Raw genomic sequence first — 21,315 nt, 5'->3', positions numbered from 1 at the left:
TCATATAAACAGTTGTGAAAAAGTTATTAAGAAAACATTTTCTTGAAATGAAATATGAAACAAAATCAATTCATAGTATGAACTTTATATAATTGTAAGATGGCTAATTATTTAGTAAGAAACACAGTTATAAAAATTGTTGTTACACTTTAGGTTTTTTTTCCATGTAAATGGGGTAGCTTTTCATAAATTCATTAATATGGATAAAATTTAAAAATCTTGTTCGGATAAGTGGAGTTAAAAAAAAATTGTGTTGTCAAATAAAATTTCAGCACTTTTATATATATATATATATATATATATATATATATTTATATATATATATATATATATATATATATATATTTATATATATATATATGAGACTTTATTTCGTGGTTTTTTTCTCTTTTATACTAGGAAGAAAGGATAACTTTTTTTTCCTCTTTAATTATGTTCAGAGAAATGGTGCTTACATACACTAGTTATGTATTTATCACTAGTGCATTTAAGGGATATAGCCTCGGTTATTTTCGGTTATAGACACCGGTTCTATAACCGAGGCATATACAAACAAGGTAAAAAGAGCACACATTTTGCCTCGGTTTTAGACAGAGTCAAAAGGTTTTGAATTCTGCTTCGGTTTCACAGAGAACCAAGTTAGTAAAGTTTTTTAATTTTTTTAATCTGAACCGAGATCAATTGTTTGTTTCTCATTTTTATGGTTTCTCATTTTTATGGTTTCTCATTTTTATGGTTTCTCGTTGTTGCAACACAGGTCAAGATCTCTGCCAACACAGGTCAAGATCTCTGCCAGAGTCCAAGAAATTTCTAACAATCCTTTCATAAATATTTGCATCTCCAATGTCACCATCCAATTCAATGAAAAACCAAAAAAGCATCAATGGAATGGCACTGGAAATGGCACTGATGTTTCTGGAGTCACAAACAAGGTCACTCCTCCTCCTTGCGAATCGTTGCCAGAGAAAGAGCAACTCCAATGTCCTCTTCCAACCAAAAACAAAAAATCAGAGAAACGGAGAAAGCAGATGGAGGAGACGAGAAACACTATCTAAACGAAAAACAAAATATCAGAGACCAATAACGCAGATCCATTTCGCCACACCTGCAGAGAAACTGAACTAAAAACCAAAAACGCAGATCCAACTCCTAAACGCCACCACGCCACTGCCACCGCATCCTCGCCGTCGCCGCATCCTCGCCGCTCTGTCATCGCAGCCGCCATCGCAGTACCGTCGCTGCTCTCTCGCCGCCTCGTCGCGGGCTCTCTCGTCGCACCGTCGCGGGCTCTCTCGCCGCACCGTCACGGGCTCTCTCGCCGCACCGTCGCAGGCTCTCGCCGCACCGTCGCGAGCTCTCTCTTCTTCATGGCCGTGGGCACCGTCTTGGGGTACGTCGCAGGGTCTACAGCGGCCTCCACCTCTGAGCGCCAAAACCCTAAGAGCCAATGTCGTTTTGGGGGATGCGGAGGGAGAAGAGGGTGGTGAGGGATTGGTGGAGTTGAGGGAGATGAGAGTGGAGAAAGGAAGGGTTGTAGGAGAGGAAGGGAGGGAGACAGAAGTGGAGAAAGGAAGGGTTGCAGGAGAGGAAGGGAGGGAGACGGGAGTGGAGAAACGAAGGGTTGCAGGAGAGGAAGAGAAGAGGGAAAGTTTACTTCTGAAATTGGGGAAATGAATTGGGGAAGTGAAGAAAAATACGAAAGGCTATATGCCTCGGTCCCCACCTCAACCGAGGCATAAATGTGGTTTCGCCCCAGCTCTGACTGAACCGAGGTCATTGGCTCTGATTGGACTTCAAATTTCTGCCTTGTCAGACGAAAAAGTAGACTTTTAGGCATCGGTTTTATAATCAACCGAGTTAAAATTCTTTATACGTTTCGGGTCCCCTTGAACCGAGGCATATAAATTCGCCTAAACTATAAAAATGCCACCGTGTTTTAATAGGCTTCGGTTTCTTCTAAATCGAGACCTATAAAACGAGTTAAAAAACAGTTTTTTTACTAGTGTATTTATTTATTTATTTTTGGTATAGAAGTCAATGTGCCTCAAATTCTGAAACAAAGTCGTCGTATCTTCCATTTTTAGTATCTCACCTTGAACGGCAACATATGATTCTGCTAACTGGACTCATCATTAGCTGCTGTTTGATGGATGCTCATGTCAAGCTTTTATCTGCAGGTAGGATCGAAGTTCCTTGGGCCTGTTGAGAATATTGTACTGACAAATGTAGATGGTGCGAGGGGAACACAAAGTAAAACAACCCTACCAAAACCATTCTCTCCACTTTCTTCTGCTGCCTTAGAAGTAACACTGTTTGAATTTTTTATCTCAGTGTTCTGTATGTTTATGAATATTATAATTTAAGAAATATATAGGCTAATAACTACATTTAGTTAGCCAAACTTTGAAGGATCTTTCGAAATGAGATTATGATCACAATCACTTAAATTGAAATATTAAACACACGTTTAAATTAGATGCATATGTTGTTGGGTGAATAAAGACATAAGAAAAAGAAGAACAATTATATAAAAAAAATTTATGGAATTACCAATAAATTTTATTAAAAAAAATTGTCAATAAATTTAAATTATTTACAGATTTTATAGGTAGATTTTAAAATTTTAATTACTGACGGATGAAGAACGACAACCACTTTCACTACTGTTACATACTATTGTCGACGATGCATTTACTACCAAACCACCTCCAGAGCACCAAAGCAGATCAGGTTGTGACCTTAGCACCCTATAAGGTTTTCCCACTTAAAAGTTGTCCTTCTCATCAAAGCAACGCCACACACCACAACACCATTTCTGGTGATTTTTCAACATGAAAAACCATAGCCACTCTCTCTATTTTCCTCTAATGTGTTGTTTCTTTTTTCTTTTGGGATTGAATCTTGGTTTCACTTGTAGCAAGTGAAGATTGGGTTAATTGTGTGAGGGGATTAATAGAAAAATTGGATTGTTTATTGTGTGATTGAAAGGAAGCTGTGTTTATGTTTGTTTTAATGGTTGTGAATTTGGTTGTTTTTAATGAGAAATTGCAATTTATTATGTCAAATATCGTATTAATGAGGGAAGCAACCTCAGATAAGGCTTTCTCTCGTAAAGAAAGAAATTCAAAGTTGGTGTAGAAACAAACCTTTCGGAAATCTTCAAGTACTTACATTTCATCATCATAGCAGTTTCCCACGTTGCAGCATCACTTATTTCACTCCCAACACCAATTGATTCATCATCATCTTCACCAACCAACATATTGCTTGGAGTCCAACCTAGAAGTAAAGTAAATAATTCAGTTCAAATGGAAGAAGTGTAACATGAAAAGATCTTTTTAAGTTTTGCTTCAAAATTTTAAAATTTACCCATAGTGATAAATTCACCAAAAAAAATTATACCATTTACATAAAAAAAAAAAGACTTGTTTTGGCAGTATTCAAAGACTTGTTGTAATCACGGAGATCAATTATTCTTGATTGATATCATTCTTTTGTTTGAGAATTATGAATTTGGATATTAAGACAACTTGTGTTTTCCAACTTTGTAAGTAATGAATAAAGCCCACACCATAAATATTTATCAATAGCTAATTTTGACAGGCACTGTCAATTACGAATTCTGTTACATGGTCAATATCTTAAACTAAATTATTAAACTAAGATTTACCTCTGAGATCATCAACCTACTACCTTAGACATATAAGCAATCAATATAACACATATTAGATAACAGACGAATTAATGTGAGAAATAAGATGTGTGTTATATGTGTGAAGTGTAGGAGGAGTTACTTAGCCACCTATTCTTTACTTCCAAGATTGTGAACCGTGTGTGATGTACGATTCTTTGTGATTGCTTTCCGTTGTTTGTAATTTTGGCAAATTTAGAACACAACACCCTTACGTTGTTGCATTTTTTCTTGTGAAAAATTATAGCTTTACGTGGACCAATTAAGTGTTAAAATTCGAATGTACATGATAAGATGGATTTGTGATAGTAGAATGTAAAATTTACTCTACACTAATATTTAAAAGTTAATTTGATTCTTTTTATGATTCTTAAACAGTAAAATGCAGAAGGAAACAAACAAAGAGAAACATTTCTTTTATTAGTGATTTCAAATTTTATACAGAATAAAAATAAATAATTAAAGAGGTTTATAAATTTCCATCGTTATAAATCCAATCAAAAATTTTAAAAAAATAATAAAATGATATATTACGACAGTCTTGGTAAGAACCGTCATTAAAATTGTTAGTGTTTTTTTTAATGTGATGGAAGAAACATATAACGATGGTTCACCGAGGAAACCTTCGTTGTTTTTCAATTTTAAAGTTATAATGATAGACATCTTTCAAACTGTTGTTATAACATTACACTTAATTATCATATTACCATCGCTTATTTTATTACTTCGCCTGTAAGAAAAACATCATTATTTAGTGTCGTTATTTAACATTTTTGCACTAGTGATAATTATAAAGTAAACAAATGAAGAAATTATTTGGATTATATTTCAATTTGGACAACAACTAATAATTCTTTGAAATTAAGTAGAGATAAGCATGGGATAAAGATTGGAACTAATGGTTAGTTCAAACACCTATGAACTCCAAAGATTGTATATTGTCTTTGTCCCTTTTGTTGTTTTTTATTGCTTTAACTTATTCTTTTATTTTCTTGTTTATTGTTCCAATTGATATATTTGAATCTATTTGTCAGACCTAGAAAATGATAAAGTGTATAGTAATTCTTAAAAAAATGACACTCGTTTATTTTATTATTAAAATGTTGAACAATAAATAGTTTTCTAATGAGTTTCATTTTATAAAAAATTATTATCTCTTTAAAACCACATTTAAAACATTATCGATCCTCTTTATAAACATTTGGCCTCACTTTCCATCCTTTTTATAGTCAGAGACCACTCCTAGAGTCTTAGTAACAAGCTCTACAAATGTGATCGAATAGAAACTTGAACAAAGTAAGTTCAATTTTGATATTATTTTGAGTTAGATCTTGATTATGTTAGTTTTACCTATAGAGTTATTGCATGTGTCATTTGTGTACTCAAAATGAATCTATATTTTATTAAGGTCGAGTGAATGTTTAGATAATTGATTTGACCTTTTTTCGTGTCGATAGAGTTATTTGTGAGAGGTTAACCGACATAGGAAATCAACAATGAACCTTAGGAGCATCGTTCTCAAGTGAGGGAAACTAGTTAAAATTTAAATAGTTATACTATGATGAGATAAAGTTGAGTAATTGTTAAATAGGATGCTTCTTTATGTTGAAATCTAATTTAAGTTAATTTAGTAAGTTGTATTGATTATAGCAGTGTTTTGAGCTATTTTTGAACTAATGATGATTTTGATTGGTTATATAACCTGAAACTACATCCAGTCTCTAAAGCAACCTATTTAAGAAATTTCATTAATCAACACTTTTGACTAACACAAGTATCACCCTTTTCAGGTTACAATAGGTATTGAACTTTCTAGATGTCATAAGTTTAACTCTCTCTAGGAAACACAAGTATAAACTTTTGTAAGTTACAACGAATTTAACCTCTTCAAGTATCATTTTTCAATCACTCACTAATTTCAAGAACTTACAATCGTAATTATTAATATAATCTCTCACGTAAAAAAGTATTCACAAGGTATAATACTTTACACACAACCAACATCACTGTATACAAAAATGAATATATCAATAATGCTCAAAGAGTTTGGTCTCTTTTCTTCTCTTAACAATGTTTTAGCACTTTAGTATTTCTCTCACTTTTTTTTCATCGTCTAGGTCTTGGTATTTATAAGCAAGCTTTGCTATTTGACCGTTGATTCATATATAACTTAACATATGTTATGAACCCCAAAATATTAAAGACAACATATAAGGAAAAGAGGATTGTATTGAATCAAGAGTAGCAATACAATCGTTATTCCACTATTTCATATAAAAAATTGAAAAAGAAAAATGAGACTTTGACATATACAAAATTTTTATATTTATTTGAAATGATTTTTTTTATCTTTTTAACATTTTTTTTAAGAAATATAAAAATTCAGTTTTTATAACTATTTAATTTTTGTAATGTATACCCCAATATTATTTCATAAATAAGAGGAAAAACTATAAAAGGGAAAGATGGATTTGATGAGAGAGAAAAAGTCTAGAAGTGGAAAGATGTTGGGCAGGTTTACCCCCTCCTCTGCCCATCTCTTATTCCTTTGATTTCCTCATTTTTCTCTCACCTTTAACAACTTCTTTTTGATACGGTTACTCTTCCTTGTTGGGTCACTAATTTTGAATTGCATATGAAATTACCCTCCCCATCAAGAGTGACCTTCTTGTTGGACCTCCCAAGAGTCATGAATTTTTACCTTACGCACATCCAAAACAGCAAAAAGGAGCGATCATTGGATGGCTATCAGAATTCAACAATGGAAGCAGAACATATTACGGCATAGAGCACCAATACAGCTTTTTAAGAGTGAAACATGGAAAACAACATCTTATAAGCAACACTGCCAATGCGTTGAACAATGCGGAAAGGACCAAAATAACGCATGCCCAATTTTTCATTCTTCTTAAGATAAACTGAATGTTGGCAATATGGTTGTAACTTCACAAAAACCCGGTCATCATCAACTTTTGTCCGTTTTCGATCAGCAAGGCGCTTCATGCGGACTTCGGCATGAGAAAGGTTCATGTGTTGAGCTACAATGGGTCACTCATGAAAAAAAAAAAGGTCAAAAACAATAATAACTAGTTGATGAGTGCATATTTATGCCCACATTTATACTTTAAAATTTAAATTTTTAGTTGGATAATTGTGTATAAATGATTGATTTAGAGTGAATTTGTGATGATTGGAATTGTTGGGTTTGGGAATTAAAGAGACGTAAAAGGTGAATTTTAGCGCATAAATTATTCTTAGATGTTCTAATGTTTATTTGTGCAGCTGAAATTACAAATTTATTGGTCCAAATTGTAAATTAAGACCCAACAACCAATATGATTTTTACCCTTGCACCTCCTTAAATCCCTACATACACTCTTATTTCTAAAACAGGCCAACAACCAAGCCCAAACACTGAACCTTTTCTCCTGCAACCCCTAAAGTTTCCTATTCCTACCCTCCTAAATTAGACTCTCCCAGATTCTGTCACGTGGCAGTCCACCACTTATAGATCCAACCATCCAGATAATGCCACGTCATCATCTTCTTTAACCTTCAGAAACAGAAACCCTAATTCCCAATTCAAAGCCACCGCTGCCGGCATCATCAGTAACCTGCAGAAAAATCCCAGGCAAAGCAGCCACCGCAGGAGCAAAGGGGAAGCCCTTTCCCCAATCTAAAAACCTAATTGGGAGGGAAGAGGGCTGCCATGTGGCAGACCTTCATTGGTGCGTCCTTCTCTGGTCAAATTCTGGTCAAACAAGGGTTATGTTGCAATTTTGGAAAATTCAGTTGGGGCTAAAGTGCAAATAGAAGAAATTTCAGGGTATTTGTGCAATTTTGGAAAGTCAGAAAAGCTAAAAGATAACATTCAGTTGTTGAATTAATTTGGAAATATCAACATAAAATATCTTCCAAATCATGTTATAATTATTTAAATCTTTTAGTTATTTGGAAGATATAAGATAAAAGATTCTTTCAACTGAATAGTCAAAGTCCAAGCCCAATCAAGCCCTATATAAAGAGACCTAGGGGAGGCAGAAAGGGGACTTGACGTCATTCATTCATTCACCACTCCTCTCACTTTTCTTTCACCTTGTATTCAACTCCATTCATGGATGGAGAGCTAAACATCTAGGGCTATTATGCTGTAATTTCATTATGAATTCTCAGGTTAGATTGAGTTAATGCAATTGTTTATTTTGATTATTGATTTAAGTTGTTCTCTCTCTATGTCTTTCATCTCTTTATCAAATTAAAAGCAAAGATTTTTGCATCATAATGTGTTTGAATCTACATGCATATTGATTATATGAGTTGTAGGGTTTTTAGGTTTAATTGAGAATCTACTTTAATTTAATTTAGGAACTTTCATATGATTAAATGGTTTTTACTATCAATTGAGAATGTACTTTGATTGATTAGTAATAATTTCAACTATAATCAATTGAGAATTTGCTTTGATTGATTAGCTTTTAATTTGGTTAGGAGATTTAAGACTATACATGATTAAACACAATAGGATTTGATTGAGAATTTACTTTGGTTGAATTCATTATGAATAATCTAGAAAGGTTTTGCATTTGATTGAGAATTTACTTTGGTTAAATGCATGATCGCCCTCAAATTAATTAAGAATGTACTTTAATTAATTTGAAACTTAAACAATAATCAATTGAACAATTAGCTGTGAATAACCAATGATGAATCTATCTTGGAAAAGCAGTGGAATTAGCCTATTTCATCATAACTGTTTTTAAGTTTCTTATTTATTCTTTAAACATTCTCTAAACATTCCTTTTATTCTTGAGCATTGCATTGTATTCATAAGATTGAAATATTGAAAGATAATTCCGTATTCATTGGGAGACGACTTAGGGTTACTTTAACCCTATCTACTTTCTTGAATACTACTTGGAAATACTGAAGTTGCCTTGAAAAGTAGTATTAATTTGATAGCTTCAACGACAGCGTATCACTAGTACCGTAGAAATTCAATCTCTCCTAAAATATGCAAGAAACACAAAAAATAAATAGAAGACAAACACTACAAGAATAATTGATATTACCGACGGTCGTAGTTCATCGGTAATGTATCAAATCCGTCGGTAATTATCGTTTACCGACGGCTTACCGACGGTCAAAATACCGTCGGTAATCTTTACCGACGGATATTTTAGTCGTCGGTAATTATCGAAGGCTTTTGTCCTTCGGTAAAGCCGTCGGTAATTACCGAAGGCTTATGGCCTTCGGTAAATCCGTCGGTAATTACCGCGATCTGGTTCATCTTCTTCTTCCTTCCTCCCTCTATATCATTTTTTTTCGTTTTCATGAACTCCGCCACCAAAAAAGCATCACGCCAGTAACAAACTAATTTCCAAAGAATCAAACAGCCAATTTATTTTCAATAGTTAAAATCATAGGGAATCATGGAGAGTTTCTCTGCAATTCTCATATTTGTAAGAGAAATGTTCCTAATCGCAAAAATGTGGTAGAGAGCAGCGATGGTGGAGAGCAGCGGTGGTGGAGAGCAGCGGTGGTGAAGAGCAGCGGTGGTGGAGAGCAGCGGTGGTGGAGAGCAGCGGTGGTGGAGAGCAGCGGCGGTGGAGAGCAGCGGCGATGGAGAGCAGCGACGGTGAAGAGCAGCGACGGTGGAGAGCAGCGACGGTGGAGAGCAGCGGCGGTGGAGAGCAGCGATAGGAAGAAGTATTACACTAAGATGGAGAGAAATGAGTGTTTGCCACATATATTGGCATTGGATGCGAAGCGGGTGCCGAAAAATTTTCGTTGTTTTACCGACGATCAGAAGCCTTTGGTAAATCTGTCGGTAATGTCGTCAAGCGAAATAATGGGCGGGAAAATTCCCGCTCTTTTTACCGATGATCAAAAGCCTTCGGTAAATCCGTCGGTAATGTGCATGTCACTTACCGAAGGCTTTTGATCGTCGGTAAAAAATATTAAAAACACCGTCGGTAATTCCGTCGAAAATTAAAATATATCGACGGATATGTATCCGTCGGTAAAAATCCATCGGTAATATTAATATTTTTGTAGTAAAATAGAATCCAAAAGAGACAAATAGAAGACAAACAGAATCCAAAAGAGATACAACAATTTTTAAGGTAGAACACTCCTCAATATAAGGGTAAAAATCACGTGTCGTCTAAAAAAATCCACTATAATCAATAATAAGGTACAAAAAGGGTTTCTAATAAAAACATCAAATGATGTTTTCAATTAACTAAACTAAAACAGAACTGCTGCGAAACTTTTGTCTTCCAAATTAGATCTCCGATTGACGATCCGAATGGTCAAAATAAAGAACCATACAACCTACTGTCCAAAAATCAACCCAATTCAAAGGTGAATGATTTCACAACGACGAAAACAACTGTACAAACTTGGTGTTATACAGGAAAGACTTTCTCTCTTTTTTTTCTCTCTCACTTGGTTTTTCTCTCTCTTCAAATGACTCTTATGTGCCCTACTAATCTGATATCTCTCCACTAAAACAAAGTGAGACATAATGGTCAACTTATTTTGATTGTAGCTGAAGATCTTGCAGAAGAGGTGCTTGAAGCAAGATATGATTAGCAAGAGTTCGAATAACTCCACTGATGAGGTACATGTACATGTTTGCTAACATGTGTAGAAGATGTAAAATTTGAAGAAGTTGTGCTTGATGAAAGATGGAGGAAAGCCATAGATGAGGATATACAACGTCTAGGAAAGCTAAGTTGGATACTTCAAGAGCAAGTTCTTAGCAAGGAGAACCATCATTATAGTGAAGTAGCCACTGACAAATCGAATTTTGGAAACAATAATGTTAAAGTTGCAATTGACCGTGTGGCAGCAAAGTTATTGGGAAGACAACCAAAACAAAATAAAAATTAGCAAATGTTTAGACAAGTTGGTCAAGGTCAAAAAGAGGATTACCACAATGAAAATAAAGTCAGCAAAGGTAATTGGGAAGTCGGTCAAAGCAAAGGAGAAGTCACACATGAAGAAAAAGAAGAATCCAAATCTTATTGAAAAAAGGAAGCCTGATGTGAGGTGATACACATGGAAAGCCGAATAAAAATGAAAAATTCAAGTTTATGAGAGAGTTTTGTTGGGATAAACTTAAATATTTGGGGTTTATTAATAATTTTGTTTAAATCTTATTTTATTAGTTTGGGTCCAGTAATATTTAGTTTGATTTTTCATTTATTTAGGTATAATATTATTTTATTTTATTTTGTTGATGTAAGATAGAGATAGATTAAGTATATTTTATCTTCAATTTTTATTATTTGTTCCTTACTCAAGTTTCTGTAGGGAGGGATAACACGCACATAAATCTTCACACTATGGTAGGTAGGGTTCCTTACTCAAGTTTATTATCCTCGAGTACACTATGGTCAACACTTCTCTTTGCTCTCTCACGAGACATGGTCAAACACTGAGCATCTCTTGTTCTCCACCTCTCATGACTCATCTGGCTATCTGCCACTGGCCACCTGCTAGAGCTTCACCTGATCATGGAGGGACGTACTTGTCTTGTGCCCGGTCACCAGACCTGAACCATGGGCTTTGATACCATTTGTAGGCAGGTTCTACATACACACATAGATCTCCACACTAAGATATTGTCCGCTTTGGGTCAAGCCCTCACAGATTTACTTTTTTGTACCACTACAAAAGGCCTCTTATCAATTGAGGTATCTTATGTGTATATAAACCCATGTCCATCTTATTTTTATCCAATGTGGGACTTGGACTCACACTTGGGCGGACTACTCGTGGTTGTGGTTGGTTGGGAATGCTTCCGCTGGAGGGGAAGTGTACCTATGTGGAAGGGACTCACCCTTGAGGGGGAGATTGTTGGGAATCCAAGTGTGAGTGCAAGTCTTACATTGAATAAAAATGAGAAAGTAAAACATTATATAAAAGTGAAAGACTCGATAACTCATTGCCTTAAGGTTTTGAGTAGAGAGTAGTGTCAATCTCTTATATAGTTGGTTCAGATGTTATTAGTGTTTGTGTAACCCACATGGAACCCCTCCTTGATAGACCAATAGTTTCCATTTATACTGATTTAAAGATTGTCAAGATTTAATGAAAATAATTATAATAAATTGAAGAATATTACCATGTGGCTGAAGTTTTTTTTTTCTACAGTTGTATCCTTCTTAACTAAGATGACTAGAGCAGAAAATGGACTGGTGCTAGGCTGAATGAGCCTATCACGGAGCATTTCTTGAATCATTTGCTCTATAATATTTTTCTGGTGAAATGGGTAACGGTATAGTCGAACTTTCACTGGGGAGGCACCGGCCATCAAGGGAATGGAATATTTGTGTTCCCGATTGGGTGGCAAACCTTTAGGAAGCTCAAAAACATGAATTGTTCTAAGAAGGTAGCCAATTATAGGAAGGACGATATCAACACCCGTAACAGGTAGCATATAAGCATAACAATGGAGCGACCTTGAATAACTAAGGGGAGGTGGCGAATGACACCCTCACATTCGAGAAAATTATCATTTCCCACTACTACCCGAATGACACTTCTCTCAAAAACTACATTTTTATTAGTATAAAAAGTATCATACATTCTTAATATAGACTTCAAATCTGTACTATATATATGTTTTCACTTTAAAAAAATTGTATACTATAAAAACGGTGTTAAAAATTTTTAACAATAATATTTTCCGACAACAACACAAGACATTTTTTGTCTGTGGTGTCTAAGTTTCAACTTAACACTTTGTTTCAAAGCATTACTTTTTCTACTCTGCTTAAGGTTACATTTCGCGTTTTCAGTAGTCGAAGTCCAAGAAAGTTCATAGGATGATAAAGAGACAGCATGCTAACACTACTAGTCCAAATGTTCGAATTCCACCTATTTCAATATAATGCCTAAATATATATTTGCGTAATGCTGAATATGGAAAAACTAATGCAACACTATGAAGGTAGTCATTGTCTTTGTTTCTATTTTGGGGAAGAGATCTCATATATGTTAGAAAAGTTACAAGGTTGTACATCTCTAACACACATTTAAGATTGCTAAAAATGATTATTCTGTTAATATCACAGCGATTTTCTGTAATAATTTTTTATCCAAGAGAGATCATACTTCTTAGGACGCGCTTTTCTCAAAGTGCCAAATCTGCTCTATCCAATAACTCCTTCGTATGGCCCTGCATGCAAACAACAGTCAAAACAAAGTGAAATGGTTAAGCAACAAAAACAAATTTTGAAATATTATTGTTATCCACATGTCTCTGATAATCGTAGCGATTTCCATTAGCTTTATTAGCCTTTGGATGTATCACGATTCATGCACACGAAACGTGAGTAATTTCTTTTATGCATATGCTAGTTCAAGTTTCAAGTTTCATGTTTCAAGTTCCAACAACATCAAACCCTTCTAACATCACTGGTAAAAACTTGGGGAAAGAGTCTAAGAGCAAGATGAAAAGGTCATAGAGGCTAATGAATCATGCATAATGCTATGCTAACTGCTGTTTCAAGTTCCAAAACAAAATTTCACAATGGATTTTTTTGAGTCAATTACAAATCAAAACAAAAAATTTAATATTATTTGGAGATTTCATATTTAATAGATTTTCTGTGAGTCAATTACAAATCAAAACAAAAGATTTAATATTATTGAAAATTCTATATACATTATAGATAAAACAAATTTACAATATTTAAGTGATACAAATTTTACATAAGTTAGTTTTATAAAATGGAATTAAATTTAAAATTTATTTTAATTTATGTATGAGAAACCACCAAAACCTAATTGAGTGATGTTTATTATTTATTAAATTTATCGTATCATTATTATTATATTATGATTAATTTTCAAGTTTCATATTTAATATATAAGTACACATTTTACTTTATAAATTGATTTTATAAAATTAAATTAATATTTAAAATTCACTTAATAAAAGATAAAATATGAATATTGTGTATTTCTGACAACAAAAGAAAGATGCCGTCAGAAATCATGCTAACAGTGCATTCTAATCATACTAGAATGACAAAAGGACTAAAACTTCAAGCTCACACACACGTGAACAAGATGAGAGAAGCCTTCAATTTGTTTCACAACGAAACAAGGTGCTTCAGAATTCATGCTCAGACATACGCCAACAAAAGTGGAGGCTATTATTTTTAACAACAGCAGACACATAACACCTTGTGATGTAAAAGGTTGAAATTCTTGAATCATAGAACATGGATTTCTTTTAGTTTCGGATTTTTATGTGGATTTTATTTATTAATTTTAGATTTTTGGACCTTAGTTTGAGTACTAGTAAAGTAGTCTCCATTCTTCAAGTAATTTGTTTATAAATCTATATAAATATCTTTTATGACAAAAAAGAGAGTATAAAATAGCATAAAAGTATTGACATATAGTAAATCATAAAAATGTTTGTTTATCTGGTTTAAGTTTGTACTTAAATTTTATGTATAAGAAGATGTATATGAAACTTAAATCTGTCTGTGGTATTTATGTAAGTGTCTCAACTAATTTTTACATGTAGGAGTTGGTTTCTAAAATTATCTTCAATAATCAAATTTCTTATCAAATCTGTTTAAAATTCAATATATATATATATATATATATATATATATATATATATATATATATATATATATATATATATATATATAAATTAAAGAGATTGTCATGTAAAGCCAGAGTTCTTCAAATTATAAACAAGTTCCTTTAATTTATAAAGAACTTTCTTCAATTTATAAATAACTCTTTAAATTTAAGTAACTTATATTTGTAGAACTCACGTTAAATAATGTTTTTATTCATGAACAAGAGATGCTACGAAACCTCCTTAAAAACAAAATAGTTAGAACTAGGGAAAGTTTAGGAAGCAATAAATTATTAGTTAAAGAGTAGAAGATCAAGAGTGTAAACAAAGGTGTTTTCGGTAGGAATGATTGAAGAAAAATCAAATCATTTGTATTAGCAAGCATTACTTCCAACCATTTTCAATGGAAATAGGATAGAAAGCTAAATAAGTGTTGGAATTGATACACATATGTTTGGGTCCCTTTGAATATATGTCTAAAAAGGCAATATAGAATAAGATCCCATTTAGTGGGAGAAGACTTTTATTGAACCACGTTAATTAAAGTGCTTATTTTTGTTAAAGTTCCCAAAGAAAGCTAAACAACAAGAAATGTGTCTTTTTGACTATACTTTCCATGTCAAAATTCTAAGGACTTTACAATTGAAGACTAAAGGTTATACTTATGGACTTCAAAAATAAAGAAACACTGGTTCAACCCTCAACAAAGTAATTTTCTTAAGGAGAATATGGGAAGACTGTAGAGAAAATACAAAACTTTTTTCCTTTATTGTACCATCAAATCAACCATTTCTTATCACAATTGCATCAAACTCATTAATACATAATATATTAAATGTGATGCTATCTACAGTGACAAAGTTAGACATATCTCTTCTCATCATAAGTAAGCCTTTCACAATTGTTAAGATTTGGAGAATTTAAATCAATGGTTAATTTTTCTTCTTCTTTTTTTCATTTCCCTGGTCTTTCTCGATTTACCCTTATTTGTTTTTTCTCTTTCCATCCTTCACTCATAACCATCATCAGTGCTTGACCTCTTTATGATAACCAACAATTCTTCATTCTACACAATCAGATTGAAAAATCACCAATACCAAAAAAAAATTATTTTTTTAAAGTGGGATGTGTCTATAAATGTTGAAAGTATCAAAACCAGATGTTTTTTATCCACCCCAACGAGAATGGATTTATAGAAATAATCATTTTTAGGAATACTAAAATAGATATAGTAAAAGCGTTTACTTAGCACAAATTAAGTTTTGAGTATCGATAAGTAGTAAATATCCAAAACTTTCATGTTCCAGATTTGACCAATAACATGTTTGAGGTCCCTGATCATCTTACTAATCTATCCAGGCATTAAATCATACTTACAAATCTTATGGTTGTGGTCAGCGAGTAATTATTTTTTTTTAAGTCTCTGATATAATATGAATAGTCTTAGAAAAATGACGTAACATTGATCATAGGGAAGCATAAGAACAAGGAGTAAAAAACAGAAGAACAAGGAGTAAAAATATAGAAAAGGTTCTCTCTACCAACATTAGATACAAGGCTATGAATTGAGATTGGGAGAGGAAAAAATTAGGGGGTGGAATGAACGGATAGGGAAAATAAGTTTTGGAAACTTGTAATGGCTACTGCCTAGCATGTTGTGCAGGTGATTTTAAAGATGATAAGGCAGAGCATATGCATAAACACACACATACATGTTTACTTAAACTGGACCCTTGAAAATGCATAATAATAACAGGGTATGAATGCATGTTTCAATACCATTTTGTCGTGTCTTTTGATAAATATCTACAGTAGGTTAAAATAATAAAATGATATACTTAGCACCGTTAGTGGGGGTTTTCTTTTTCTCTGTTGCATGCTCTAACTTTTCTCTAAGACTCTATAGTTTAGAGTGTTTTTATTGTATAATGTAGCAGTTTCGTGCCATTCTAAAAGGGTACAATACTATGTTAGTGCAATAGGAGTGAGTGTAACAAGACTCTAATATGAAAAGAAGAGTTGAAAACAAATAATAGAAGAACAAAATGTTAGATGAAAGGTGTAGAAAAAGGTCAGACTGCAAAAATACAATTTGTAGAACAGATGGAGCTACCACTGCAAAACCTAATGTTTTTTAGAATTTAGAAATAGAACCTGCAATATGGGAAACAAAATATTGTACCTTCTAATTCAAATCATGAATTGTATAGGTTTTGATACGTTCCACTAGGTAAGTTTTGTAGGGATTTATTAAAATGATAATATATGGGAGGAGTAGGGTTCTCTGTACCAAAGTTTTATGTAGTTGTAATTTTGTATTTTTTTAGCTTTTTTTTTATGCTTTGTCGTACGTAAGATTGCTTTTGTAAAAGAGTTTAAATACCTAAATGTTCCTCTTTTGTCACATATAAAAAAAAATAATACATAATAATATTTATATATAAAATAAAAATTAAAAAATCCAAATATATTCACTACATAATAACATCCAACCAAATAATTTAAATTTATTTTAAATGATCTAAGATTGGATTTTTAAAAAGTCCAAAAACCAATGTTAATCTAGTTTAGTCAAGACTGACTTTTTGTTTTTATATGTGTTTTATTTTATATGTAAAATGTAAATGTGTATTTAGTTTAGATTAAGATCAAGACATTGTCAAGTATTATCAATTATAGCACAAAAAGAGAAATATCTAGCAATTGTAAAGGTAAGGAAACAACAACTCTATCAAACAAGTCTATAATATGATTAACTGAGACCATTAAGGATGAACATATGTTCATAATATCAACACAACATTAGTGTATAAGCAGATAAGATTTCGTTGTCATTATAAAATAACTCTAAAAGAATAATTTGTGTTTTATGGACTCTAAAAGGATAATGTGTGTTTTATGATAGTATTTTGTTGACAACCTACTTTTGTGGGTAAAGGGTTATTGGTAGACTTTAGAAGTACTTAGAATACACACTAGGCGAGTTCAAGTACATATTTCCTCTTCTATAACACGACCTATAATTTCATAAATGTATACAAGTTAAAGTACTCTAAATACTACATTTATAAATATTCCTTTTCTAATTAAAAAAAAGTATATATAAAAAATAGTCTTATTTATAATACAACTTTCTTTTTAAAGAATAATATTAGAGGAAATGATAAAATTCTATTAAGTAATAAGACGTATTAAAAATGCGCAGATAATATAAGCATATATGACACGTCTTTTATATGATCATGATAAGAAAAAAAATTGTTTAAAAAAAATAAGTAACGAGAAAATTGATATACAAAGAAAAAACATCAATTAGAATTATTAAACATTTAAACAACTGTGCTGTTATAATCCATGATTTCTCTGTCAAAATTAATAATTTAATCTTAAAAATGTCTTAATTATCTAGTAAAAATAGCAACTATGAATTAATTTAAATAAAATTTAATTTAAGTTTACCACACATAATAACCTCAATTTTATTCCAATTAAATGGATATGAATTTAATCTAATTTAAATCCAAATTTAAACTAGATTAAAACAATTCGATGAATTTAAGTAATATAAATTTAAAACAGAATGGAACTTTTAAAAGTTCCACCTTGTCATCATCCCTAATGAAAACAATTGTTTGGACTTCTAATTATTCATGAGCTAGCAAACTTTTCTTGAGGAACATTTTGACCACGAAATGCAGCTGTGAGTTGCCTAATACAAGTTCCAGATGAGAAACTTCAAGAAATAAAGGAAGAAAGTCAACCAAGATCCATTTAAGGGGTGAACATTTCCAAGAAAATATTTTTAGAAGTTGAGTCCGTGATCATATGCTTAAGGGACTAGCTTATTATCTACAAAACAGTGGAATATGGATGAGGTTATAGGACATTGGATTATTGACTACTTGGCATGAACTCAAGAACAAATTATGGTGGAGAAATATCTAACTTTCAATCTTATATCTGATGTCGATATGATAATGAGCATGATCACGGAGAGCTTGGCCATGTGGAGAACGAAGACAATAAGCAACTAATGTGTTGACAAATGTTTAATCAAATATTCTTTAGCTAAAATATTTAAGAATCTACAATCACTTTTCAATCTATAAAACATATAAACGTGTATGTATTTAAAAAAGACCAGTGAAGAAAACAAAGAAAACAGAGAATAATATTCAACCTTCTTGTTATAATTTGGTCTGATTATGATTTTAGAAAATTGAATTCTAAAACTCGGACTGCGAAAGTAATTTCGTGTAAGAAAGCATGGTTCAAAACGATAGAAGGAGAAGCACTAAAAATGAGGCAATATGTACCTATCAATTTCTTTTAGAAGCAAACAAAATAGTATTATTGATAAAATGACCAAGCTAGAGCAAGAGGTGTGTCTCCATTAATTGATATCCATGTGTAAATGAACGTCTGTTTCTTTATCTTACAAAAAAACACTAAAACTTATCTAGGGAGAGTCACTATTAATCCTATACTTTTAATATATATATATATATATATATATATATATATATAATAAAATATAATTCTTGTTTCTGGATAATGAGCCCTAAAGTGAAATATTACTTTCTCTTTTTCTAACACAATCCTTAATAACTTACTTTCCCTGTGACAAACATGATCTTTGTCAGAGTTATTTTAGAGACAAATGGACATTTCTGGTAGGGCCAACAAATTATTGAAGCCTTTGTTGGTATATCCATGTACACATATAAAGCTTGAACATAAACACCGGACTTGAATATTAATTATATCCTTCCCCTCACAAACCTCAGATAAGTTTAAGTGATCGGTTATCGAGTTATTTATCTATCTACGCTACTTTTTTCTTTCCTTTTTGTTAATTTAATAAAAACAAATGTACCATTTCACTTTCTCTTTCATTCTTTTCTGCTTTAGAAAATAATTCCTTTTTGCATTTTTTGAGCTCTATCATATCACGCTGTTAAGAAATACAGACATTATTAGATAACTATGACAAAGTACTGGAGTCAGCTTCCACTAATAAGAGACAATTAAGTAGTATATAACAATCTAGAGAAAGTCACAAGACAAACAAAAAGGGCATGTCCAAGGCCACTTGTCTCTTCACATGCACAGACAAATAACCATTAATAAAAGAATGGCCAACATTGAATAAATGTGTGTGGAAAAATAATTAAGTTTATGCTGTTAAACCACCAATTTCTGTGTCGAAGGAGAATTGTTTGTCATTAATAAAAATATGAATATGTATTTCTTTAATCTCTTGTAGCCTTTAACTACGTCAGATTGTGTATGTAATCACATGCAACGTATGATATATAGATCAAGCTCACACATCCATGGGGAGCACAAGAAATCTCGCAGAATCACAAAAGGGTCAAATTTCGCATAAAGCAAACACCTGAGAGTATTTAATTAGGAAACTGCAATAACAGTGTTTTGAATGATAGGAGAGAGAAAGAAAGAGAGGAGGAGGAGAGAAACACTATTCTTTCTATTCTAATCATTACTCTTACTGTCTTAGCCAGTAAAATATGTTTCGGCCAAGCCCTTTCCGATCGACAATGAAATATTAGGGTTTTTATTCTGCTTCTAGGGTTTTGTAAGCTACAAATAGCATCTACGCAAACTCCAAGTTTTTTATCTTGTTTTGTAAAGGCTTCCAATTTCCCTATAATAACCTGTTCCATATTAATGGATGTAATCAAGCCGCGAGTTAGTTTGTAATTCAAGTATTCTAAAGGGTTTTGGGGTTTTCATGAATCAAAATTAAACATATATATAAATCAACAATCATGTGCGTCGTATATAATATGAAAAATTTACCGTCCATATATGGATATATAGATATATATTGGCTCAAGAAGCTTGTTGCTCAATATCTTTTGCACTCTGAGTCCCCTTAATGATTGTGTTTCTCTTCTTCTTCTTTTTCTTATATGGGATCCCTCTAGCCTTTGCTTGACACTCCTTCACCTCACGAAGGTACACGCGAATAGCTCCGCCTCCAAAGGGATTAGTCTCCGGCGAGCCACCGTGCTCTTCATAGGCGGCACGAAGGCGGCCGATGAGGGCATCGAGACTGCCCCATGCCTGTCTGAGAGGGCAGGCACAAGGTGCAGGAGGGGTAGGTTGACCGAAGAAGATGCAACCGTGCAAGTGGACCTTGGTCTTTCCGAATTGATCAAGATAACGAAGGAAATCCAGCACATGGTTGAAGTTGCACTGTGAGAGAGCAACTGGGGGACTCTGATTCTTCAGGTACTGCCCGAAGGTGTTCCAGTCTCGCCGTTTTTGTGACTCATAACGGCTGAGCGGTTGGTGATTGGAGGGAGGGTGTTGCGATAAAGATGAGGAGGAGGAACCATGGTGAGAAGAAACGTTTTGAATCTGGGTAGACATGGTTGATCGGTTACTATGTATGCTACGGGGAAAGATATATATATTTATATATATATAGTGATGGATATGGAGTTTACGGAAGAAATAAGAGGGTGAGGGAGTGAGTGAGAGAAGGAATGAGTTGGTGCAGTGGAGAAAGATGAAAATCACGTCTTGTGGTCTTTTGAGAGGACATAGTGTGGGCCCTTTTGAAGGTGCTTTTCTTCTCCTCCTCCATTTCTCTCGTATTTGTATTTCTACCTTGTACTCTACGTACGTGTTTCTGTAGATAGGAAAAAAGATGCTTGTTTGTGCAATTATATTGGGTATGGAATCATCAATAATACAATCTCACCAATCATCATTTTTCCCAATAGGCATTATTGTTACTTGGTAATGGTTTGTGTTGGACCCTCTTTTCTTGATTTTGTCTAATCCAGTGGGAGCCGATTAGAAATCGCTTACTCATTAGTCGGCGACTTGGTGCTCATAGTCCAAATATTGCTTGATTTTTAGGACTTTTCTTTATATATTACATACATAAACAAAAACTCTGGTAGTTCTTCTAGTTGCTTTTGGTGTTTTTTAATAAGATTTGAAATTTTATGCAGAAAATTGGTGAATCCAGATTCTA

The 21,315-nt window shown here is 32.9% G+C and overlaps 1 protein-coding gene across 2 annotated transcripts; it reads right to left on the bottom strand.

Annotated features, from left to right (window-relative positions):
- Positions 1-12,623: 12,623 nt before the first annotated feature.
- Positions 12,624-20,855, bottom strand: LOC108339345 (protein LIGHT-DEPENDENT SHORT HYPOCOTYLS 10). Of its 2 annotated transcripts, none has more exons than XM_017576487.2 (2): positions 20,127-20,846; positions 12,624-12,878 (listed from the first exon to the last, which is right to left on the bottom strand). In XM_017576487.2, the coding sequence occupies exon 1, from the start codon at positions 20,700-20,702 to the stop codon at positions 20,160-20,162; it is 543 nt and encodes a 180-aa protein (XP_017431976.1). In that variant the 5' UTR covers positions 20,703-20,846; the 3' UTR covers positions 12,624-12,878; positions 20,127-20,159. The 2 variants fall into 2 exon arrangements, with proteins under 2 accessions (XP_017431976.1, XP_052726113.1); XM_052870153.1 differs by lacking the exon at positions 12,624-12,878 and adding an exon at positions 18,868-19,981 and having other exon boundaries at positions 20,127-20,855.
- Positions 20,856-21,315: the final 460 nt, after the last annotated feature.

This window comes from Vigna angularis, chromosome 1 (genome assembly GCF_016808095.1).
Source record: "Vigna angularis cultivar LongXiaoDou No.4 chromosome 1, ASM1680809v1, whole genome shotgun sequence".
In the NCBI taxonomy this organism is placed as follows: Eukaryota; Viridiplantae; Streptophyta; class Magnoliopsida; order Fabales; family Fabaceae; genus Vigna; species Vigna angularis.
Note: the sequence above shows the minus strand (reverse complement) of the source record. Positions and strands in the feature narration are given on the sequence as shown.

What these genes read in the sequence shown, in the direction of transcription:
- LOC108339345 (XM_052870153.1), bottom strand. Translation starts at nt 20,702, where the DNA reads ATGTCTACCCAGATTCAAAACGTTTCTTCTCACCATGGTTCCTCCTCC.